This window comes from Nycticebus coucang, chromosome 11 (genome assembly GCF_027406575.1).
Source record: "Nycticebus coucang isolate mNycCou1 chromosome 11, mNycCou1.pri, whole genome shotgun sequence".
Classification (NCBI taxonomy): Eukaryota; Metazoa; Chordata; class Mammalia; order Primates; family Lorisidae; genus Nycticebus; species Nycticebus coucang.
Genome location: NC_069790.1, coordinates 84,735,586 through 84,761,533, shown reverse-complemented (window position 1 = coordinate 84,761,533; position 25,948 = coordinate 84,735,586). Strand labels below are relative to the sequence as shown.

Here is a 25,948-nt window from a genome sequence, read left to right as displayed (position 1 = left end):
AGGGGGGAGGTGGGTGGAGGAAGGGGGATTGAAAGGATCACACATGTAATGAACAGTTTTAAACTTGTAATCTGATACACTGAATAAAAATATATAACTAAAAGAACTTCTTTCCTTGTTATTTCTGCACTATGTTTATTTCTTTCTATCAAAACATTAAATACATTTCCCAAAGAAAATTTCTATGATTTAAAGTAAAATATGAAAAATAAAACAGTTTCTTTGTAATGTACCAAATTAATGATACATTTACCTTTAAAATTTTGAATAGAAGAAAGTCAATGAATATTTTTATATTCATGAATAATAATGATAAAAATAAATACTCAGATTTTCAAAATAATATAGATTTTACTTTTCTAGTCCTCATTTTAATTAAATTTCTAAAAAATTCTATTTCTAAGTAGTCATGAATCTAAGATTTGTCTAACTTGCGATATATTTTTATCTTCAGTAATAAGGAGTTCGATCAAGTCTTCTTGTACTGTTTATGTACACTTGTTTTATAGCATAAATTTAAAATTTTGTTGTGTTTTACAAGCATAAGTTTTAAATTAATTCTATTACACAACATTGAAATCTAATTGTTTTTAGGATTTTCATGACAAGGCCAAAGCAATACCAAAAATCACAGTAACTGAGATAACGCCGGAAAGGCTATGTTAACCACTGGGATAAAAATGTGTCAAATGGTTTATGAAGAGAGTGTATGATGCCCCATAATCATATCATTGTATACACTTATGATTTAATAAAAAAATTAAAAAAAAAAAAAAAAATCAGTGAAGAATAAAAATAATTAATACTTCAGATAATTCAATGGACCTCAATTTCTATTGCATAGTCTTTTTCCTTACACAGAAATAATAAAGACAGAATAAAATGTACAGCACTTTTGTAATGTGCACCCAGAACCTACTGGCTAACTCAGTGGTGCCACATCCCAGATTTTGATATGCATTTTAAAAGTTTACTTTTTATCACCAAATAATATATTTAAAACTCTCATCAAGAATAGAACATACTTTATCATTACAATATGTTGACTCTTTACATTGTCTGCAGAATTGGTTATCCTCTTAAAGATACAACTGAAACCAAAGACAAGATATTTTTCTCACCAAAGTCATTTTCCCTGTACTGAATGGTTCTTGATCACAGGAAGCTTGCTATAACACACCAAATGTGGATGAGGGAGGGTGCAGATGCTGGTCAGGTAAGGCAAAGAATGACGATGAGAAATTTATTTTTCAGGAGTTTAGGACAGTCATTAGAAAAGTCTCTTCCCAGATTGGTTAGTCCTGCTCAGTGAATAGTGTTTTATGCCAACATCTTCTTTCCCTAACAGTCATTTTAAAAAACAACATATTGTCAGTAAATAAAAACCTGTAACATGGGGTGAAAATTGCTGATGTTTTCCTGGGCATAGAATGTGCTCTTGAATCTAACACCAAACCTTCTTTCTCTAGTGAATTATTTTACCCACAATCAGGACAGTTATCTATCTCCTTTAAACACAAAGTTCCATCACCATTCCTCTGCAACCTTAACAGACAGTATTACTAATCACGGTGGAGGAAAGGTGTTAGAAACTTCCTTTTATGCTGTGGTCTGTGTTCAGTTACAAAAATCATCTTAGGAAAATTTAGTATTGGTGTTTCTCAGGACATGTTGACATACACCCCAGTTAAATTCCTGCAAATTTAGAATAAAATCTAACTGTCCAATTCCTATTTCTTGAGTTGCTTCTGAAGAAAGTGAAAAGTCAAAAAACAAATTAAAAATATAGGGCTCTTCAATTTGCTTGAAATATGACTAGTCTTAAATGACTTTCTTTTATTTGTCCTTATATTAGTATTTTAAGTTAAATACTACAATAACCAGATCAGCTAAATTAAGAAACAGCAGGGAATCCCCACGTTTGTTAAAAATTGACATCTTTTAAAAAATCTCATTAATGATTTTGTAAATTGTGATACCTGTATTTAGTAAGGGTACAGCAATATAAACATCCACAGGCTCTGCTGGAGGTGGCATACACTGCTGCCACCTCGCAGAAGAGCCGATTTGACCACATTGTGTACATCAACAACGTTAACATGTTCGGCCCTTTGATTCAGGAATTCAACTTGTATAAATTTAGCCTGATAAATCTATAATTAAAGAAATGGACAAAAATGTGTGTACAAAAAGTCACAGCATTGTTTGTAATACAGAACACATGAAGACAATGTACATGTGCAGTAAGTGGTGATGAACTGTAGGCTATTCTCATACAATAGATTCCCACACAGCCATCAAGAAATATGCCATTTGAAAATAAGAAAGAAACAACAAATGGTAACACTTGTTATCTTTCAGTGGTGGGTTTCCAGGTGACTTATTTTCTTTACTCCTTTCTGTATTTTCCAAATTTCCTTCAGGGAATAGCTTTAAAACAGGATCTAAGAAATTTACTTGCTAATAATATGGATGAAAGTCACATTAAAATAGCTACAGTTCCGCACAAAAGAAAAACAATGCTATCTGTACTGTCATTGTATCTTCCAGATAGTTGCATCTTTATAATGCTGGCCGACAGGGAGGACCTGCTTCACCTTTGGCGTTGGCCGCCCTGGGAGTGACGGTGAGGTGGGACTCAGGGAGGCGAGGGCTGGAGAACCAAGTGCGGCATAGAGGGGTGACCATGGCAGAAGCAGTTGGGTCCCTAGTTAGTTGACCGAGACCATGTCACAGCTGCTGGTGCCAACCCCCGAACCACTCTGGGACCTAGAGAGCCCTCCTCTAGCTGTTGCTACTCCCCTGAGAGCATTTCACCGCCCTTAGGGTGACACAGGGTTCCCCTACACACACACCATTAACTAAGCCCTGGACAATTTCATGTAAGTTTCCTAGGGATGAGCAATTTAAGGAAAGGAATGGCTCTTCACCTTGCCCTGAGAGGAAGGGACTGTATCCATTCATTAGAGCTCATTCACCTGGTCCTGAGCGGAATGGACTGTATCCATTCATTAATGGGCTCATTCACCTTACCCTAGCAAAAAGGACTGTATAACTCAGCTGGAGATTTTACAACTTTGGTCTTTCCCTGTGCCAGGTGCTCTGGTGCTTTTTCTGTATTCCTTTTGTCTGATAAATCCTATTCTTACCGCTGATCTGCGGTCTGCAGGTTCATTCTTGGAATTCCCAAGACCGAGGACCTACTGAAGAAAGGATTTCTGGTAACATTTACTTGCCTTTCATATGACATAAAATATGGAAAGAGCCAAAAAAGATATTGTCATTCAAGCTCCCATTTCTTTCCAAATGAAATTCCCCAAGTATGACCACCATATTCTCAGTGTATGCACTTCTGTGTAATTGCTCTTCATAATTATAATTAGTTCTTGTGAAGCTTATATGTCCCTATCTCGGTTTTTGATTTATCTCTTCACTGTGCTGGAAGGGACACAGTTCTTTTTTGTTTGTTTGTTTTTTGAGACAGATTATCACTGTATTGTCCAGGCTACAGTGTGGTGGCGACAGCCTCATTCACAGTAACCTCAAACTTCTGGGTTTAAGCCCTGCCCCAGCCTCCGGAGTAGTTGGGCCTACCAGAACCTGGGTTAATTTTTTTCCATTTTTAGTAGAGACTGGGTTTATGTCTTGCTCAGGCTGGTCTCGAACTCCTGAGTTCTGGGGATCCTCCGGCCTGGGCATCCCAGAGTGCTAGGGTTACAGCCATGAACCACCATTCAGGCCAGGTAGGGCCATATTTTATGCCTTTAAATTCCATCAATCTTCTTCCCTCACCTCCTCCCTACTGCTCCTCTTTTGTTGTGGAGAGTGTAAATTCTTTGCTCTTTTTTGACTTCATTTTTCAGAAGGAAACTTATAAATCAATTACATAATGCAAGCTTTAGTCATATTTATAAAATAATTGATAGGGAAGCACCTGTGGCTCAGTGGGTAGGGCGCCAGCCCCATATACCGAGGGTGGCGGATTCAAACCTGGCTCCGGCCAAACTGCTACACAAAAATAGCTGGACGTTGTGGTGGGCGCCTGTAGTCCCAGCTACTCGGGAGGCTGAGGCAAGAGAATTGCCTACGCCCAGGAGGTGGAGGTTGCTGTGAGCACAGCACTCTACGGAGGCACTCTATGGAGGGCGATAAAGTGAGACTGTCTATACAAAAAAAAAAAAAAAATTGATAAAAAATTTTCTTTGCAACGATTTCTCTACAATGTCATGTAACCAACTGCAATGCGGAAGTAGTCCACAATCTAACACAATTAACACTGTGAGCCTATTGAATCTGACACTCTAGCAGCCTCAGCACCACAGAAGGAGCTAATGAAGAGCCTATTATCTCTCTGGAGAGTGGTGGTCTACCTTTCTGAGACAGAAGTCAACAACCACATTTCCCAAAAGCATCCCAAGAGAAGGAAAAGGAGCGGAGGAGGGCGAACAGGTTGCCAAATCCTTTAGGCCCACTCTGTGTAAACTAACCCACCAAATTAAAGGGAGAGAGCTCAACTGAGCAGCCTTTAAAAGCACTCAGAGTTCTGATGCCGGTTAGATCAGGGCACTGTGGTTACTACATAAATTCTTGAGGGTATCCGTTATGGGTTTTCCATTTTTTCTTCTCTGTCCTCCCGCATGGCCTCTTGCTTTCTTGGTCCTCTCCTTTCACCATTTTCTATGTCCTCTCTCCAGCAAGCACTACAGGCATGAAACCTTGTTGGCTAGTAAATTAAATCAGCATTTGTTAGCCAGACGATTCTTTGCGCTAGTGAAAGCATGTGTACTTGTACCTAGAATAGCAAAATTCCTGTGTCCTCAAATCATCTCTTAAGTGCTAGTAGTTAAAGGGCACCTGTGACAAGGTGCAATGGCAGCTAAAGTAAAGGATCCTAGCCGCGTCACACAAGATTGATTGTAAAGGGTAGAGCGGAAAACCAATCTCTGACGAAGATTTGAGAAGGCTGGCGGGTAAATAAAGCCCAAACTAAGCAAACTCGCACGCGCAGGCGCGCCCCTCCCAGAGCGGCTCGGAGGCCTCCTCACAGCGCCTGCGCACAGAATCGGGACGGGTGGGGGAGAGGAGAGAATTCGGACCTACAGCTCCCAACGCCCCAGCCCTCTCCGCCCGTAAGCCCCGCCTTCTCCAGCTGCTGGCCTTTCCAAACAACCCGGTGCGCCGCCGGCGCTCTCCGTCCATTGGCCCTTGGCCTTTTCCGTTTCCGCCCAGCCCTCCAAAGTTCACCAATCAGCTTGTGCGTTTGGGTGAAGAGCCACCTCCGAGGCTGTCGCTCCGGCTCCTCTGCCTCCTCCGGCTGCTGCCTCCGCTGCTGCCTCCTCCTTCCCCACCTCCTCCGTCAGGGGAGCGTCTGCGGGGGCCTGAGGGGCGGCGGCGGCGGCGGCGGCGGCTACGATATGGAGCCGGGGGCCGGGGGCCGAAACGCCACTCGTGGTCAGGGGGCCGGGCACCCGAGTACTCCGCCGCCCCGGGAACAAGAACGGAAGCTGGAGCAGGAGAAGCTCTCCGGGGTGGTGAAGAGCGTCCACCGGCGGCTCCGCAAGAAGTACCGAGAAGGTAAACAGCGAGCTGCGGGAGGGGGAGGGGAGGCCTCATCGCCCCCAAGCCCTTGTCACCTCTTCCCTCCCCTAAAGAGGCCACCATTAAGACCTAAAGGATCTGCACGTCACCCCTAGCAATCGCGGCTCTCCCGGGCCTGGTCCGAGTCCCCAGGCGAGCTCCTCCCGGCCCCTTTTCTTCGAGGGCCCTTCAGTACAGTTCCGGGCCTGTGGGGGAAACTGAGTCTCCCCCCCTCCAAACCCATGTCTCCTGTCGGGGTGCCGAGATTGTTGTCACCACAAAAACACACACACACTCACGGGGGGAGGCACCCACTGGGAGAGACAGAAAGGTAAAACACGAAAACAGGTAAAATCCATTTGTAAAAGACGAAGAAGCTTGAATGGCTCCTTCGCCCTTTTGCGCTTGACCAGCCTGTTCCATTTGCTTCCGCGTTAGCCCCCCTCCCTATTCCTACGGCCGTGCCAAAGCTTCCTCACATTGGCTTCCCGGGCTGCGAAGTCAGCAGGCCTTTTAGCTGAGTGGACTTCACCTTGCGAAGGGGGATGGACTACACCCCTGGCCTCCACCATCACCGCCCCCCGCCTTTCAATGTTTGATATTAGTGTTTATTTAGGCGGGCGAGATCTGGGGCAAAATTCTCAAAACACTGTTCAATTTTGAGCCTCCTAAAGACACATGAGCTGATGAAACCGGCGATCAGTGGGATCCCTCCCCGTGGAAAATCATAAGCAAGAAAAGTAGCTGTTGCTTGTGCCTGAGGCGTGTTTAGAGTTGTAGTCCTACAGTCATTCTTAGTATTTTTAAATACAAATTTTTGTACAGAGCTGTTTAATAAGATTTCGACGGTGAAAATTCTCAATGTTTTCATATGCTCAGGAGAGGATTTCTCCTAAGTATCAAAATGGGGGATGACTTTTCTACTGGCTCTCCTTTTAGCTTAATTGCCAACTGAAAAGTAAGCAGCCTTCTAGTGTTAAGTCTTAGACTTAGTTAATAATTTAGGATTAGAAGCAAAATTATGACAGTGAAGGAATAGAGGCATGTAAGATCATGTTACTTTTGATTTATGTCCCTTTTTAGTTACTGTAGAAAATTAAAACGAGGTGTCCTTTGTTCTTTTGAACGTAGTTGATGTGTTTCATTTTACAAACTTTAAAGGCTTTTATCCTTGGCAATTCAAGCCTTGCTTTTCAAAGAGGCTGCTTAAATAGTCATCTCCAAAGGTAACTTACAATCTTTGTTTAATAGGTAGTAATAAAAAGAGACTTATCAGACATAGTTAAGATGTTGAAATTTGTTTTTTCAAGAATACTTTAAATCCCAACCCACAATTTAGTCAATGAGTAGTTGCCATAGCAACACTTGCATCATTCTTGATATTCAAAGAATGCACTTACATAATGGCATTCACTGTAGATTTTATGTTATTTGGAGAAATCAGGACATGCTCTCCTGCAATTTATTGTGCTATTTTGCACACGCTGAACTAAATGCATCTTTTTAAAGAAAAAATAACTAGCATATAACTTATTTCTATTTTTACCTTTTAATAATTTCATTATTATTTCTTTATTCAAAAATAAATTAAGTCCCACTTAAATTAGCATACTATTAGTGTGTCATCATCTCTTCAAGTGCTGTTTGTAACTGCTTAGTTCCCTCATGTTTAAACGTGTCTTTAAGCCCAAATGTTAACCACAGAAATACTTGTTTATAATGGGAATTGGTAGTTGGAAGTTACCAGGGCTAAAGTAGATATGTGTAGTTCACAAGTGAATGCTTCTGGGCAGGTAAAGTCCTGGCAGTCTAAAACATTTGAATGAGACTGTTCTTTAGGCATTTAATGCTCTGAATTCCACCCATGATCTAGACTTCTCTAGGCTTTGCTTCAGTGATATACAAAGCCCTGTCAGTGAACTAGCAGAATAAATGATGCGAATGAGCATGCTTTTTCTATCTTTATTTCTGATATGTACACCAAATATTGTAAAAAAAAAATCCATCTGTGCAAAAGCCTGTGCACATAATATTCCCAAAGAAATAATTTTTAGTGTTGTACTTTGGAGACTTAGTATTATAATATTGATGATTCCCAGTCTGTAAACACATTTTATAAGTTCATTTGCAAGTCAACTATTAAAAGCTAATATAAATGATGCTTAGTACTATATCAGCCTGCAAAAGCCTGTTTAATCAGTAACATAACCTAAACTATAATGCCAATAATTACGGAAAGTATATTCTTTGTATAACAATTTTCCTACCAGGAAATGCAATGAAAATTCCAGCTTAGGATCTGGGACTATTAGACTAGATGGAATATTTAGCAATGATTTCCAAACATGGCTGATCAGACTCAACTGGATGCATTTTAGAAAATTCCTGCATTCTACCTTAGATCTATAGTTTTAGATCCTCATTAGGACCTGGAAATTTATCAGTTAGATTTTGGAGTGGTGATCTAATAGCTCCTTCATTTTACAGATGACCGAGTCCCAAAAAAATTAAAAGTAACTTACTTGAAGTTTGAGTAGTTCATTGTTAATCCTATACATATTTGAGAATAATTCATCCCTCTCACCTTTTCCAAACCTAATATTGGTAACTCCAAATGTTAGAATAGGAGGGAAAATGGGAAGCAGTAAGTGGCCCTAGGACTTGTATTTGGGAGAGGGACATAAATCGATAGGAATGGGTGATCCATGGGATGGAAGTGATTAGCTGAGTTGGGGCTATGTGAGTATGGGTTTTTTGGAGAGAGGTGGCAGGAAGAAAATGAGAGTGAAATAAAGAAGGAAACTAAAGAAATAGTGAGGACAGTTCAGGGTTGGAGAATAGAGTTTTCTCTTGTCTTGTAATGGAATTGAAAATGAAATGAAAAATAACAAAAATGAGATTTTTCTGCAGTGGTAGGGAAAGATAGGAAAGATTTCCATTTGTCCAGCTGAAGCTTGTTAATGGTGATGAGCAGGCTGGGGGGGCAGCGGGGATAGATAGGGTTGCAAAGACATTTAGCACAGCAAATACGTTTTATGCACTCTTTTTGTTTACCACTTTTTCCCTCTCCATTTTACAGCCTGTCCTGTGTTACCACTTAACAGATTCTGTGCCAATTTGTGTAAGGGTAAAATGAGAATTAGAGATAAAGGTCAGTATTCCACACAGAACTGGTATCTGAAGTAGTTACTGAAAGGAGATGGTAGGGAGGTGGCTAGCATTGGTGGTTAGAAAGGGTATTTCTGTTGTCAGCCATTTATAGTTAAGAGACAGTCTTTTCAAGTGAAGTTATATAAATGGAAATGCGCTAGCTCTACAGGTGTTTTCTGTGTTTGCTACATAGAGTTTTTTAAATTTGATCTCCACATAAATCAAAAATAGTTTAAATATAAGAGTTGTTAGCAGCTTTTTAATAAGAAACAGCTGGTTTTGCTTTTCAAACAAGGACTCATAGTTTAATCAGACGTGCCTGATAAATACATATCAAATTGAGAATTGAAGGAGAGCCATGTGTATTTTCAGTTCTCTGTGATTTTCTTTTCCGTAATTCTGTTCACATGAACCTATTCCTATAATGATTGCTTTTATGCCTGGTATTTCTTTTCCCAAATTTATTCATGTAAAATTCTAAGAAAATGTAAAAGGCTACAGCTGTCAGGAATAAAAGTACAATTTCTATTCCACTTTTGATTTTTTTTAACCTATCTTATGAATATTTTTACTTTAGGAAATTTCATCAATATATTCAGTCCTATAATTTATTTATTCTACATGCCAAAATAGATTCACTTTATCATATAAACTCATGTAACTTATAAATCAGTCACAGAAAAATAGAAATACATACTAAACTGCTACCTATATTCTCAAGGTCATGGAATTTGAATAATCTTTATAATGCTTTTAACTATTAAAAAGCCAATATTAGTAGCAATGACAGTATTTTAAAAGTAGATAAAATAAATAAGACAGTGTTGATACTGAACGCCAAGAGAACACAAGATAGGTTGATTCTGTACACTATGTCCAGGAAAAAAAATTGCATTACAGAGGTTAACAGTTGTGAGTAGCCATTAGCATCTAGTTTGGAAATGTGTGTTTGAGTAGGGGCGGGGGCAGGAAGAACAGGGTGGACAGGCAGATTGAGTTGTTGCAGGGATGGTGATAATGCTTTAGTTTGGAGCATATCCTTTGGAAGTTTGGGGTTGAAAGCCCTCTGTGTGGAGGTTGAAGCTTTGAGGGCATGTGAACTGCCAGTGCAGTCTATAACTGTAGACAAATTCTTGGAAGACACCAGTGGTTAGGGTCTGGAGGAGCAATCACAGAACATAAGGAATACTTGTTTTCACTGAGTGACCCAGTTTATAGGGACAAGTGAAAAATCCCATTGTGACATTTAAGAAAGTATTGATTTGCTTTAATTTTGAAAGATTCCTAGTCTTCCTTGGCTTAGATGTAGTTTTTTTCCTCTTTATTATGTATATCATGTTTGCAGCTTTAAAGTATCCAGGGCAATGGCTCTTGAACTTGAGTGTACTCCAGTTCTGATGAACCTTTAAAAGTGCTGACTCCTAGGCCACCAGAAAACAGTTCAGTGTTTCTGAGGTTGAAGCCCAGTAATCTGCATATTTAATCATCTTCAATGTAATTCTAATGCAGATGATTTTTGGACCAATTTTAAAAAACATCAAACTAAGGGTTTTCTTTGCTGCTAAAGAATATGTTTGCTCCGGGAGCTGTAATTGTTATTCACATTCATTCCTTTCTCATATGTATCTATGGAATGCTTTATTTCTTTTTTTTTTTTTTTTGTTTTGGCCGGGGCTGGGTTTGAACCCGCCACCTCCGGCATATGGGACTGGCGCCCTACTCCTTGAGCCACAGGCGCCGCCCTGGAATGCTTTATTTCTATAAAAAATAAAAAACTACAGTGCAGAAGTGAAGCGTCAGTTGACCTAACTGAATAAATTAATGATTTTTCAATAGTAAATATTCTTTCTACACCACTGTGTAAAGTTACTTGTTTTAAGGTGCATGACTATAATATGCTGTCTTTAAATTTCTCCAGTGATATTTTTGACCTATATTATTTTTACATTTATTTTGTTGCCATTTCTGTGAAGTAGTATAACAAAATTTTTATCTAAATAATTCAGTCAAATTTGTCATATAGTCCCTGCTGTGGTCATCTCTTCTTACAGTAATTTTGTTAGTTTTAAAAATCCAGTGCTTGGAAACACCTCTTCTGTCATATATCTATAGATTATTTACCACATACGATTAAAATAAATTAGCAACATGCACAGGAGTAATCTCATACATTGCTTAAGTTATAGTAATTGACAGTTGTTGAGACTTTCCTGTTTTGTTATTAAATAGTAGTTTTGGATCTCCTGTTTTTATTAATTCTTACTAATTTGCCAAAGCAATAGGATTCCTACTACCTTCTTTGAGTAACATAAATAACAGTAGAGGTGTTAGCTATAGCTATTCTGTCCGTATGTCATCAAGGAGCATTAAGGATTGAATGGCTCATGGATACCATTTTTTCCCCCACCCGCACCAATTCAAGTTTTCTAAATTGTTCATCTTTTGAATCAGAAGTAGTGAAATACAGAAAGTTCACTAGCATAATGAGTTTAACAACTTAAAGTTTAGGTTATCAAGTATTGTGGCTTAGGATTAGAGATCTTCAGGCCTCTCTTGAAATAACCCCTGGATGGTCATTTAGGACAGTTTATTAGAATGTAAACTCCTGAAACAAAGATCTAGGTTTCATTAATGTCACAAGTACCTCCTCACAAACACAGTTTTGTACAATATCTAGTGCAGAATCCTGCATAATTACCTTTGCATAAGGGACACTCTCACCTTTAATTGTGCTGGCATTTATAGTATTAAAGTTTATCAGTTACAAGTTCACTTCCGAGTCTTTCTCACTATACTTAGTTCCTTGAATAAAACTCTGCCTTTTATCTCTGTATCCTTAGTACCTTCATGCCTTGTAGATTTAATGAGCACACAAAATGAACCTAATATAACTATTTCAAGATAGTTGAATTTAATCCTTTTATATTTTTTCAAATTATAACTTTTAGATGCAAATCTTTTCTAATAAATTTATACTCATGTCTTCTTAAATTGAGTAGATTAGATTAATTTTACCCTTTTATAAATAGCCCAAGTTATTCTAAAAATCATTCTATTTTTCTGTAGGTAAAACTGCAAATAGTGGAGAATATAAATATTCTAAAGTACCTTGTCCTTAACTAGCTTTGATAAATGTTTATTGAATCAACTTGCTTTATTTATCACATACGTTCATTTCTGTTTCTCCTTACCTGCTATGCACAGTTCCTATATACCAGCCCAAGATTTTATTTTTATCTGCAGAAAAGTAAGAACTAATAAGAGAATTAAAATGAACTAAAAATGAGAATTAGTACTATAAAGAACGTGATGTGTGTTTCTGTGTGTGTTGGTATTAAAAGGTAGTAATCCTGGGAAGCTAAAGTGGGAGAGTTGCTTGAGCTCAGGACTTTGATACCAGCCTGAGCAAGATTGAGACCCTGTCTCTACAAAAAGTAGAAAAATTAGCTAGGTGTAGTGGTGTGCACCTGTGACCCCAGCTACTTGGGAGGGTGAGGCAAGAGGATTCCTTGAACTCAGGAGTTTGAGGTTGCAGTGAACTATTATGATGCCACTGCCGTTTAGCCGGGGCAGCAGGGTGTGATTCTATCTCAAAAAAGAAAAAGAAAGATGAAAATGGTGTTGTTTATCTGTGTGTATTTACTTATATATGCTAACCTGGTAAAAATTGCAACCCCAGTACAAAGTATCAGTCTCTTAAATTTGGGAGGTGAAATTTGTACTAGTTGCAAAAATCTAACATCTGAGAACCACGGATCTAAACTCCTACTGATTTATTGTGCCTGAAGGGGAGATAACGTATGTACTAAAGCCCATTGCTGAAGTTATTTTGTAATACAGTACTAATCCCCATACCTTTAGAGGAACATCTGAATATTCCCTGTATAGAAGTTATATAGAAATTTCTCACTTATATAGAAATTTCTTTATTTGTTAAGTTATAAGTTATAAACTTACAAAGTTCCAGAAGACTGTTTATAAGTCCTTTTGTTTGAAAATTCAAAGTTAAAGTAATCAAGTGATCTACTGTACACACATCTATGAAATTAACTTTCACAACAGAATAACAAATGTTTACATTGGTTCTGACTTCTCTTGATTCTTTCCATCTTTCTTACAGGATGTAAAAGATTTTTGCATTTTGGATTAAGTATTTTTATCATTAATATGTTTATAATAAGAGATTGATCCAACAACAAAAGATACACCATGAGCCAGATTATTTGTAGGTATGAAGTTTAATCCATGCATTTTCTTTTTTTTTTATGTTGGGCTCTTAGGTTGCCCCAAGCCTCACTACTGTCTATATTATGTCACCAGATACTGGAGTTTACAATCTTGCCATAAACATTGGTTTTGAGCCATAACTGCACAGTGGATTTCTCTGCGGAGTGTAAAAATAAATGACCAGTTGCCACTCGAGACCAATTAAATGAAACTTCTGGGTGATGCCAATGTGCAGCCAGAGTTGGCAGCCAGAATTGGGAACCACTGCCAGAAATCTAACAAGTAATGCAGTTGCAGAGACTAAATAACTGCATTTGATGAACAAAAGACTATTTGTGACTAGTAGAGTCAATGCACTTTCCTCTAGTACAAAGCTTTTATATCTATGAAGTGCATGAATTAAAAACTCATGAAGAAAGGCAAGTTAGTGGTTAAGAGCATAACTTTGACATTTGACTGCCAAGTTTATAAGTAAAATATGTGCCTCAATGGGAATTAGAATTAAATGACTTAATATTTGTAAAGTACCTAAAATAACATTTTGCATATAAGCCCTAAGCTTGTTAAATATATAAATTAAAAAATAATAGAGTTGTATATGTAGCTATACTGCCTTGTTGACGCATTTAAGAACTATAATATTGAAGATTGGATGGTTCCTGAAACTACACTGTTAATATTCTCTTTCTTTATATTCTCTTCTCCAGTATTAGAATGATTGTGCCTCCTCCCCCTTATGTTTTGATTTTTATTTTTTAATATGATAAGTCCAACCTTTTTAAAACATTAGAATATTGGGGATGTTTTCCCCCTTACTAGAGAAATGACTATTCACTATTCACAATTTGTTGGATGTAAGATGGAGGTTTTCAGATTTTTTGCTTTCAGAAGGTTACTTTTTCTGGTTCTCAGGAGCTTCATCACCAGCAAACACCTTGGATGTTTTATTTCACTCTAAAGTGTCACTGTTTGATGCTCAAGAATGTTGACAAGACTAGTCTGTAGGAGCTGATGAGACAATCTGATCCTGAACATTTTGTTTTAATGTCGTAGAAAGGCAGCTAAACTTGTTTCTATTAGTTGGTCATGAATTTCTCTACTTACCTCTTATTAGAGGAAATGACTTTTAGAGATGCTTAAAACTTGCATCTCTAAATAATCCTGATAATCTGATCATTTACAGATAATGCATCTTGCCTGTATTTGGCAATATTCCTAACTCAAAATCAAATAAATTTGTTCTTAATTCCTAAAAGTTCAAGAATTGTTTCTGATGCTCAGATATTTGTTTTTGTTTCGTTTTAGAGAGAATTTGATTCCCTTCAAATTTAATGAAATATTTTTATCTTATATATACACTGTGCTTATGGCATATCGTTTAAAAGAATTAAATTTATTGAGGAATTATTAATGTACAATAAGTTGTATCCACTTAAAGTGTTAAATCCCATTAGTTTTGAGATCTGTGTGTACTTACAAAAACATTGCCACAACAAGGTACATAACATTTCCACCACCTCTAAAATTTCCTTATACTCCTTTAAGGCCAGCCTCCCTCTCTACTCTGGGTCCTACTAATCTCTTGCCACTATAGATTTATCTCCGTTTTTTAAGAGTTTAATATATATATAGAAAAAATACAGTATATTTTCTTTTGTATTATACAGCAGAACCACAATAGTGCTTTTTAATCTTTGATAATGTGACTCATACAGCTTAACTGTTAGTAATTATGGACAAGGTGGCTAACCAGAGACACTAGCTGCCAGATCACATCAGAGAGAAGGAAAAGTTTTAGGTGAAAATGAAAAAACAGACTGTAATTCCAATGGAAAAGTGCCAGAACCTAAAAGAGATTCCACGGGAAGAGGCTGAGGAGTAGAATAAGGAGCAAGATATCAGTAGGCAGAGGTCAACCCCTGAGAAGCTTAAAGTCCAGCGAAAAGGGTAGATAGAGCAGTTTGTTTCTTCCTCCCTCACATCTCTGGCAGTCAGCAGGCTACCAAGCTGCTGGAGAGTCTTTCTGCCCTCCCAAGCCCAAAAGCTGCTGTTGTCAATGAACTGGGAGTTTCTTGAGGACAAAGTACCAGCTGCCATCTCCCTTAGGGCATTTCCTGTCACCACACACTCAGGACTATATGGCAGGCATCATATGCTTCTCTGCCGTTTGCCTTTGTCCTCTCTGGGGAAGTGGGGGGTTCAGCCCCTCAATTTTTGTCACCTTTGTTCTCACACAAACATTTCCCAACTCCAGTCCATACTGTAGGAGCCTCAGGGTGCCAGTGGGTATCAGGAAATCTGTGTGATCCCATGGCCTGGACATTCCAGGTGGCCTGCCATCCAGAAAAAGCAACAGAGATGAACAGAGTGCTAACTTTCCTCCATTCAGGCTCTTTTCCTCCTATTCTCACTCCATGCCAGTAGTTGCTGAGAAAGATGTTTGAGCTGGGCCTCTTAGAAGCTGCTGCTTCCCCCCTGTTAGGGCTTCCACAGAGAGTGGGGCTCAAACCTTTCCGCTTAAAGACCTGTAGTGGACTAGGGGGTGCCTCAACTCTGAGTGTCTTGTTCATTAGCCCTCCCCAGTGCTACTTCCCTGGTTGCACTACCAGAAAAGAGCAACCCTGAAGCAGAGGGACATCAAACCTACTTGAGCACCCTATAGTCCACTTGGGACCAGTGCACTTCTACCAGGCATGATCATGGATTGATCTGCAAGGATCCAGGAAACGGCCTGCAAGCCAGATCCCATATCCTCGGGAGTCAACTGAGTTGCTTAGGGCACAGAGGGGAGATTGGTGACTTCATCTTGGAAGGTGAGAGAACCCACATGGAGTGCAGTATAGGTCCCAGCACAGCACACTCATGCAATACTCCTCCTCTCATACCCCCACAGGAAAGCCATACTGTTAGCCCAGGGCAGGATCCTGGACAGGGAAGCTCCCAGCCATTGCTGTGGAACTTAGCTAGTTTGAGCTCCTGCCTGCTGACAGATGCCAAAGGTGAACTGCAGAGCAGGGGAGGGAGCAGAGTGACACTGCCGACAGCCAGATTATGGATCTGAGATAATCCCCGCCCCCAGAAGCAGACTTGCTAGATGGGGCCACCTCAGTCCCTTTCTGATATCTTTCCCCAGAAACCTAGATGTAGACCTTTGACCCCCACTGAAGTAGCTACCATATCAGCTTTTGTTTTCCTGAGAGCCTGAGGCTCACGTGACCCAGCTCCATTGAGTCTCACTCTCCCACCCACCTCTTTTGTTGTGGAGAGTGAGGACTCATCTGGAAATTTCAGGGCCTCACCTACCATGTGGAGTATCTATGTGCTTTCACCTCTCAAGGAGCTAGAGCTGGTCACAGTTTCATCCCATAAACAATACTGTGTTGTTCTGTCCTGTAAGCACCATCTACTGACAGGGAGGTCAATTTCCACTGCCAATTAAGGCATTTACAGACTCAGTTTTACAAGGTGTGGTGAATTCTTACAAGCATCTCCTGCTGGCTCACAGATTGGATTGGGTGTGCCAGTACAGTTCACACTATTGAAGCAACCACAAGGCTGGGGAAAGAGAAAGGATCTCAAGGCCCTTCATCCTCGAGGGAGGGAGAATCTGTACACACACACAGCTCACCACTGCTACCACCTACAGACAGCAACTGAGAAAACCACCACAATAGGGATTTCTATAACCAAGGCATTCATCCAGAAGCTAGACCCCTGTCAAAGTACCCACAAGCAAAGCCAAGGCTTCTTACCTACCATATGGCACAGATGGAGTAGGGGGAAGGAACAAAAAGCACCATCAAAACAAAAGAAAATGTAAAAATAATTGACATCTGTGTAAGATGGAATGGAGTCAGTAAAAGAACTCTGGAAATATGAAAAAAATCAGAGCCAAAGGACACCCCCTGAAAGGAAACATCAGCTTTATTGCAGATGATGCTAACTAACCACAATGAAAATATTGAATATTTTGATATATTTTTTTCAATATTCAATATTGAATTGAACAGATAATTCCAAATATGGGTTGTAAGGAAGCTCAACGAAATCTAGAAGATGGAAAGTCAGCACAAATTAGATAAGCAATTCAGGCAACAAATGAACACTTCACAAAAGAGATTGTTTATTCCTCCTAATTCTGTCTGTTCTTTATTTTTGTTGTTTTCACAAAAGAGATTGACATGTTAAAAGAAAATGAAGCTTGAATACCACTCTTTCTGTATTTTAGGAAATACAGAACACGGTGGAAAGTATTAAGAATAGTGTATACTGGACGAAGAAAGAATCTCAACTTGAAGAACACTCTTCCATATTAACTTGTTCAGGCAAAAATAAAGAACAGAATTAAGAGGAATGAACAAAGCTTACAAGAAATATGGGATTATGTAAAAATGGCCAAATATAAGAACCATCGACATCCCTGAGGTTGAAGAAGAAAGTGTTCAAAGGCTGGAAAACCTATTTTAGGGAATAATTATTGAAAAACTTACTTGATCTTAATAGATATTTACATATCCAGGTACAAGAAGCTCAGCAATTACCTGGGAGATGCATTGCAAAGAGGCAGTCACCAGGATACACAGTTAATGGACTGGTCAAAGTAAAAATGAGGAAAGAACTCCTGTGAGTTGTGAGGTAAAAACATCAAGTAACTTATTAATGAAAACCCATCAGGCTAACTGCAGACTTCTCAACTGAGACCTTACCTTCCAGAAGGAATTTGGGTCCTGTCTTCACTCTGTGAAGCAGACTGGCTTCTTCAAACTAGAATTTTGTATCCTGCAAAACTAAATTCCGTTTTATACAAGCAGTCTCCAGTTATGAATAAAATAGATTCTGTAGGTTTGTTCTTACATTGAATTTATGTAGAGGTTGGAACGGGTACATTTACCTATTATCTATAGTAGCCTCCGTTAGTCTGCATTATACATCAATGATATTTGTAACTCAGGAACATACCGTAGTAGCCTATATTCATAAATGCAAGTTGTATGTGAGTTAGATGTTTATAATCTGGGGGCTGCTTATGTGAAGGAGAAAATAATACTTCTCCAGGTAAGCAAATGCTGACAAAGTACTCCAGCAAGCATCTGGGAGATGCATTGCAAATTGCCAGATTTGCCTTGCAGGAGACAACTTAGAATTGCATTATATATGGATCAGCAAAATAGACACACACCCACCAGTGTAAAGCCACCCCAAAGCTGAAGCTCAGAGCTCATATAAAATACCACAGGAGGACAAGAGGTAAAGCAATAAGGTACTACACAACAGGATAAATGTAACTGTATCCCACATATTGATTCTAAAAATCCTTGTCAACAGTCTGATTATCCAACTCACTTGTCATGGGGTGGCTGAATGGGTGAAAAGTTACAACCTGTATCTGCTGTGTTTATAACCAAGAGCACCAAGATTTATAAAGCAAACCCTACTAGATCTAAGCGATAAACAGTGGCATTGTGATTGGACTTCAGTACCACACTGACAGAACTGGAAACATGGTCCAAGCAGAAAATAAGGAAATACTGGAGTTACAAGAGACTGCAACAAAGAAGCCTAACAGACATTTAGGGAACATTTTACCCCAAAACTACTGAATATACCTTCTAATCAGCGCATGGAACATTCTCCAAGATAATGTCATCAGGCACAAAACTTGTTTTAACAAATTCAAAAAAGTAGAAATCATACCTGTATCTTCTTAGACCATAGTGGAATAAAATAGAAATCAACTCCAAGAGAAACACTCAATTCTACACAAATCCATGCATATCAAACAACCTATCGCTGAACAAATATTGGACCAATAATGAAATTAAGATGGAAATAAAAAATTCCTTGAACTGAATTGACAAAGGGGAGACAGGGTACCCAAATCTGTGGGAAGCAATCCTAAGGGGAAAATTCATAGCCTTAGGTGCCTACATAAAAAGGATCACAAATCAACAATCTAATGACACATCTCAGAGAACCAGGAAAAGAGAAGTAAACCAAGCCCAAAGCCGGCAGAATAAAATAAACCCTAAGGTCAGAGCAGAACTGAATGGAATGGAAAGCAAAAAAACATACAAAGCATTAATGAAACAAAAAGTTGGATCTTTGAAAAGTTAAAAAAATTGACGGACTTCTTGGTGGATTAACCAGGAATAGAAAAGAAAAGACCCAAGTAAACTCCATTATAAATGACAAACAAAATATTACAACTGATACCACAGACATATCATCTATGAAGACTACAGAAATCTCTACACATAAACTTGAAAACATGAGAGGAAATGGACAAAATTCTAGAAACACAACCTCTCAAGACTCAAGCGAGAAGAAATAGAACTCTGCAGCAGACCAATAGCAAGCAATAAGATTGAAGCAATAATACAAACTCTTCCAACAGTAAAAAGCTGCAGACTTGATGGATTTATAGCCAAATTTTACCAGATTTACAAAGAAAAGTTGGTACACATATAGAAAAAATTATTCTACATTTTGAAAGGAGGCAGTCCTCCCTATTTGATTCCGTGGAGTCAGTATCATGTTGATACTTAAGCCAGAAACAGATACAACAATAACAAATTTCAGAGCACTATGCTGTATGAATATAGATGCAGAAATTCTCAATATAATACTAGCAATAGGAATTCAGTAGCACCTCAAAAAAAATATACACCATGACCAAGTGGGCTTCATTTCAGAAATGCGAGGATGGTTCAACATGTGTAAGGCAATAAATGTGATTCACCACATAAACAGAAGCAAAAACAAAGACCATGTGATCATCTCAGTAGATACAGAAGAAGCATTTGATAAAATTCAGCCCTTTCATAATGAAAGCCTCCCTCAAGTTAGACATAGAAGGAACATATCTCAAGATTGTAAAGGCCATATATGACAAACTCACAGCTAACATCATACTGAAGGGGGAAAATTTGAAAGCATTCCCACCAAGAACAGAGATAAGGTAAAGATGCTCAATGTCATTAATTCTATTCAACATAGAGCTGGAAGTCCTAGCCAGAGCAATCAGGCAAGAGATGGAAATGAAGTATATCTAACTCAGGAAAGAGGAGGTCAAAATTGCTTATTGGTGATGATCTGATCTTATCTAGAAGCCCCCAAAGTCTTTACTAAGTAACCCCTGGAATTGGTAAATAAGTTCAACAATATCAATATACACAAATCAGTAGCATTCCCATACACCAATAATTCAAGCTGAGAAATCAAAGATACAATACCATTTGTAATAGCTACAAAGAAGATAAAATACCTATGAATGTATTTAACCAAGGAGAGGAAAGATGTCTGCAAAGGGAAGTATGAAACAATAAGGAAAAATACGATCAACAGATAGAAATGGAAAAATATGCTCATGGATCAGTAGAAACACATTGTTAGAATGTCTACTACTTAAAGTTATGTACAGATTCAGTGCAAACCCCATCAAAATACCAATTTCACAGATCTAGAAAAAATAATTCTATGCTTTGTTGGCAACTAAAAAAAAAAGTCCAAAGAGCCATAGCAATCTCAAGCAAAAGTAACAAATCTGGGGGCATCAGAGTACCTGTTTTCAAACTGTACTGCAAGGCTATAGTTAAAAAAACAATACGGGGGCGGCACCTGTGGCTCAAAGGGGTAGGGCACTGACCCCATATGCTGGAGGTGGCAGGTTCAAACCCAACCCCAGCCAAAAACTGCAAAAACAAACAACCAACAACAACAACAAAAAAAAAAGCAGCATGGTATTGGCACAAAAATAGAGATATAAACCATTGGAACAGAACAGAGAACCCAAATGTAAAACCATCCACATACAGCCAACTGATTTGTCAATGCAGACAACAACATAAACTGGGGAAACAAATCTTCATTTAGTAAGTGTTGGAGGGAAAATTGGATAGCCACATGCAGAAGAAAAGCAGAATCTGTCCAGCAACACTTAATTCAGGATTGTTTAAAAAAAACTAAGTCATGAAACTAAGAATTCTAGAAGAAAATGTTGGAAAAACTGCTGTAGTTATTGGCCTGTGTAAGGAATTTGTGAAGAAGGCCCCAGTGATAATCACAACAACTAAAATAAATAAATGGGACTTGATTAAAGAGCTTCTGCACAGATAAGGAAATAATGAGCAATTAGACAACCTGGAAAATGGGAGAAAATATTCACAATGTATATATCCAATAACTGGCAAATAAACAGAATCTGCAAAGAACTTAGGCAAATCAGCAAGAAAAAAAAACTACACAATTCCATTAAAAACTGTGCAAAAGACATGAAGCTTTTCAAAAGAAGATAAACAAATGGCCAATAAACATAAAAAGATAGTCAACATTACTACTATTTCAGAGAAGTGCAAGTTAAATCCACAATGCAATATCACCTTCCCCAGTGAGAATGGTTGTTATTAAAAAGTCCCAAAATACATGCTGGTGTGGATGCTGAAAGGAATACTTAAACACTGTTTTGGGGACTACAAATTGGTATAAGCTCTTTGGAAGATAATATGGAGAGTCTTCAAAGAACCAAAAGTATACCTACCATTTGATTCAGCAATCTGACTACTGACTACCCAAAGTCAATAAGTCATTTTATCAAAAAGACACCTGCAGGGGACTGTTAACAATTACAAAGATGTGGAATCAACCTAGTGCCCATCAATTCATGAGTGTATTAGTATAATGTGGTATATGTGTACCATGATGTACTGCTCAGCAACAAAGAATGGTAAATTAACACCTTTTGCAGTAATTTGGATGGAACTGGAGACCATTATCCTAAGTGAAGTATCTAAAGAATGGAAAAACAAAACACATGTACTGTCATACTAGAACTAACCAGTGGGCACATGTATGCACAAAGGGAAGTAAAAACTCAATGAAGATCAAGTTGGGGTGGAAGAGTTGAGAAGGGCATGGGCAAAAACCTACCTAATGAGTACAGTAAACTCTGGGTAAAGGACCCATTTGTATAACAAAATTGATACATGCAACCAAAAACATATGTACTACAATAAAATTTTGAAGTTGTAAAAAATAAAAACTCTTAAAATTTAAAAAGTTGTGACATGGTGTTCTTTTTTAAATATTGAGGTCTAATTGCTAAATAAAAAATTGTATATATTTGAAGTTATACAACATAGTCTATTAGTATATACATTGTATCTTGATTTCCACAATCAAGCTAGTTAACGTGTCCATCACCTGACAGTTACTATTTTTTTTGTGTGATGGCAACACTTAAAATCTATCCCATACACATTGTTAGTATATGTTACTTAAATGGTTAATGTTATTCTTTAACTGAAAGTTTTTACCAACATCTCCCTCATTTCCTTCTTCCTCTCAAACCCTGATAGTCACCATCCTGCCTTCTGTTTCTTGAAGTTTGACTATTTTAGATTCTGCCTATAAAGTGATGTCACATAATAGTTGTCTTTCTGTAACTGGCATATTTCACTTATACTTTCATAGTATCCTCCAAGTTTATTGAGATGGTCAAAAATGGCAAGCTTTCCTTCTGTTTTAAGGCAGAATAATACAGACAAAATTTGAATGCTTCCTCAAAACTTCACGGAGCACTTCACAAGAAAATACTGAAGGAGAAAACTAGAGGTCTTCTAGAAAGCTATAGGACAGTAGGTTTCTGTATATTTATAGTTACTTGTATTTTATACCTAGTAGAATAATTATAGAGTAAATTGACTTTCAGAGTATACATTGACACAGTAAGGACTCTTAAGAATTTGTAATAGATGGCTTTGGTGTCCCACGTAACATACCTTTTGTCCTCAGTTGTAGACAGACGCCTCAGTCACCAGCTCTGACTTTAAACGTGTGCTCTTTTCTTTCCTGTGTTCTGCCTTTCCCCTCCACTGCTGGATCCCACTGTGATTGCCCCCTTATTTAGTGCCTAAGTACAAATTAGCAGTGTGAATTGTTAACATTTCCAATTAATAGGGGTTAGGAAATGCTCTAGGCTCCTATCTATCCTTCAGGTACACAATTCTGACAGCATTCTGTATGCTTCTCAGTTGCCCACAGCAACAACCCCAATAATACATTTTTGTATTAGCTTTTTCTCCCTTGTCTTTCTCCTCATTTCACTTCAGTTTCCTGGGATTCTCTCCCAAATAAACTACTTGTATCCAAGTCTTTGTCTAAAGTTGTACCTTCTGTAGAACTGCGGCCTGACAGTTAAGTTCATGAACACTCCACCATGTGCTTATGTTGGCAGCACTGTACAAACAACTCACTGAGGTTTCATAACCACCTTGGTATATCAGTGTCTGACTGCTGTGCTCATGTTGATGTGTGACAGTGTCTTGTTGAGTGGTGTTTATTATTGTTGCATGTTTTTGTGTGCTGTATGATAATAACTCTGATGGTCATTCCAGAAAAAGAGTTCCAAAATTGCTTTGAAGGGTGGACTAGGCACTGGCATTGATGCATAGCTTTCCAGGGGGAGTACTTTGAAGGTGACCATAGTGATATTCAAAAATGAATTTTGTAGCACTTTCTCTAGGATGAGTTCATGAACTTAAATGTCAGATCTTTCTGTAACGAAGAGCCCTGCAATACAGAGATATTAGTGATTAATGGAAATATTGGTATATAAAGTCATAAGCACCTCAAAATTAAACTTCTTTTAGGTTTAAAATTAATATTTAGACTTAGAGTGAGACTGATATATGATCTTCTTTAACTGTGCTTGTGAAGATATTTATGCCTTATTTTTCTTTCTTGACTTGGTCAAACTAGAGGGCTAATAGTTTGGTTTTCAACTCCATACTTGTTAGACTGTGTGTGACCTTCAAATAACCAATAAATAGAATTAATTGGAAGTTTTCCAAATTTGAATAAATTGTTACATTTGAAAAAAATTTAGTATATTTCTCATCCTCAAATTTGGCTATTCTGTATTTATTTTTAAGTTTGTACTGTCACCAAATAATTGCTCACATTTTCAGTATAGGGCAAAAGAACCTAGTTCTTATGTCTAAGACATTGAATGAAGCTACTGCAATAATTTTTGTTTACTCTTTTACCATTATAGTTATGTTTCTGTTCTTTATTTGACCATAGCATTGTTCTACCTTTATCAGTCATCACAGTGATATTTCATATTTGTGTTACATGTGATGACTGATACAATTTTTTAAAAAAGATAGTAGCTGGTCAGATGATACAAGCTTCTGTTTTTTTATTCAGAGCATTTTATAATGGCTTAAAACTGGAGAAGCTTCCAAATTAATTTATTTTAAGGAAACATGTTTGCCCTAGGATTAAATTACAGTATGCTAGAGCAAGTCTGCATATATAAATAAAATGTTTACTTTCTTCCTAATTTATATTATCATCTATCAACCCTCTTTTAACATAGGGAACCAATAAATGCATAAAGATGCAAGAAAAATAATAAGCAAGAAGCAGGCTTAAGTGTTTTTACTTTGTATCTGAAAGCTTATATTTTCTGAAAGCAGGAAAATTAACTTTTGCATACCCAGGCATAATTTTTCCCTACCAGCATGTCTTTGGTTTATGAACTGCTAACTCGCGCGTGTGTGTATATATACACATATGTGTACATATTAGTCCTCAAACTTTTTAAACGGGGCCAATTCACTGTCCCTCAGACTGTTGGAGGGCTGGACTATAGTTAAACAAACAAACAAACAAACAAAAAAAAAAACCTATGAACAAATTCCTATGCATACTGCACATATCTTATTTTGAAGTAAAAAAACAAAACGGGAGCAAATACAGTCACACCACCTCATGTGGCCCACGGGTCGCAGTTTGAGGACCCCTGACATATGTAGTATCTACTTGTATTTTACCAACTTTCCATTTCACATGTCTGTTTAAAATGGAAAATTTATTTGGTTATTGAATGATCACAATTAAAATGATGTACTTCTTTACATAAGGGAGATTTTGAATATGTTTAAAACTAAAATAAAATTTTAAATCACTTCATGATTTTGCTTATACTCATCTTCAAATAATTTAGTTTATGCTAAAACTTTCGAGAGCACCTGACATGTTTTAAAGAAAGTTAACTTAATTCTTGTATGTCCTTTTGTTTTTAGTGGGAGATTTTGATAAGATCTGGCGAGAACACTGTGAAGATGAGGAAACACTTTGTGAATATGCTGTTGCAATGAAAAATTTGGCAGATAATCATTGGGCAAAAACTTGTGAGGGTGAAGGTCGTATTGAATGGTGTTGTAGGTGAGTGTTTTTGTGAACTAACATTTTTTGGCTTCTAATATATTGCTGAAACTCTTAAATCTAAGTAATTCTGTGTATAATTCACTTTACCAACATAGAAAAGTAGAAATATTATAAAACAAATGATGTCTTTCAAATAACGTTTTTCCCTCTTGCATTGCTTTCTCTGGATTTATTCATTTCTCTTGTTTGATCAAAATGTTTTTCTTTATACAACATTTACTTTTCTGTTTTAATTTTTTTTAAATATGGCTTTAAATACATTAATTGTATTTAAATCCTAATACATTTAAAATATAAAAGTTTAACATCTGACCCAATAAGTTTAGATAATTATATTTGGATTCAAGTAAAAGTGAGTTCTTTTCTATAATTTAAACTTTTAAAACATCTTTAGAGTTTTAAAATCCTGAAGTTTTGATAGGTGATTCAAGGTATTCCATTATTTATATTGACTTTGGATAATATCCCAGTATTTATACTGACTTTGAGTAATGTTTATTTTCTCATAATATAGATTCTAACATTAAAAACGTCAGAAAATGAAAAATTGCTCATAGCAGTTCTCTGTGTGGGAAAATTAAAAGAAAAGACATGTATATGACTGAATTTAAACATGAATTTCCCAAAACAAAGCATTATCCTTCTGCATAAGTTTATGGTAACTTGTAGTTTATATTTTTTCAATTCGTTGCTATTCAAAATTTTTGTTTTAATCTCATTTTTCAAGTATGTAGTAATGCATGTTTCAGTCATTAAAAATATC

At 37.5% G+C, this 25,948-nt stretch overlaps 1 protein-coding gene across 1 annotated transcript in view; it reads left to right on the top strand.

The window, feature by feature from the left end:
- Positions 1–5,265: 5,265 nt before the first annotated feature.
- BMT2 (base methyltransferase of 25S rRNA 2 homolog) overlaps positions 5,266–25,948 on the top strand; it is a 71,897-nt gene continuing 51,214 nt past the window's right edge. Inside the window, exons 1-2 of the mRNA XM_053553633.1 lie at positions 5,266–5,574; positions 25,041–25,182. Of these exons, the coding sequence (XP_053409608.1) occupies positions 5,415–5,574; positions 25,041–25,182 (302 nt within the window). The 5' untranslated portion in view covers positions 5,266–5,414. The remainder of the gene's footprint in view (positions 5,575–25,040; positions 25,183–25,948) is intronic.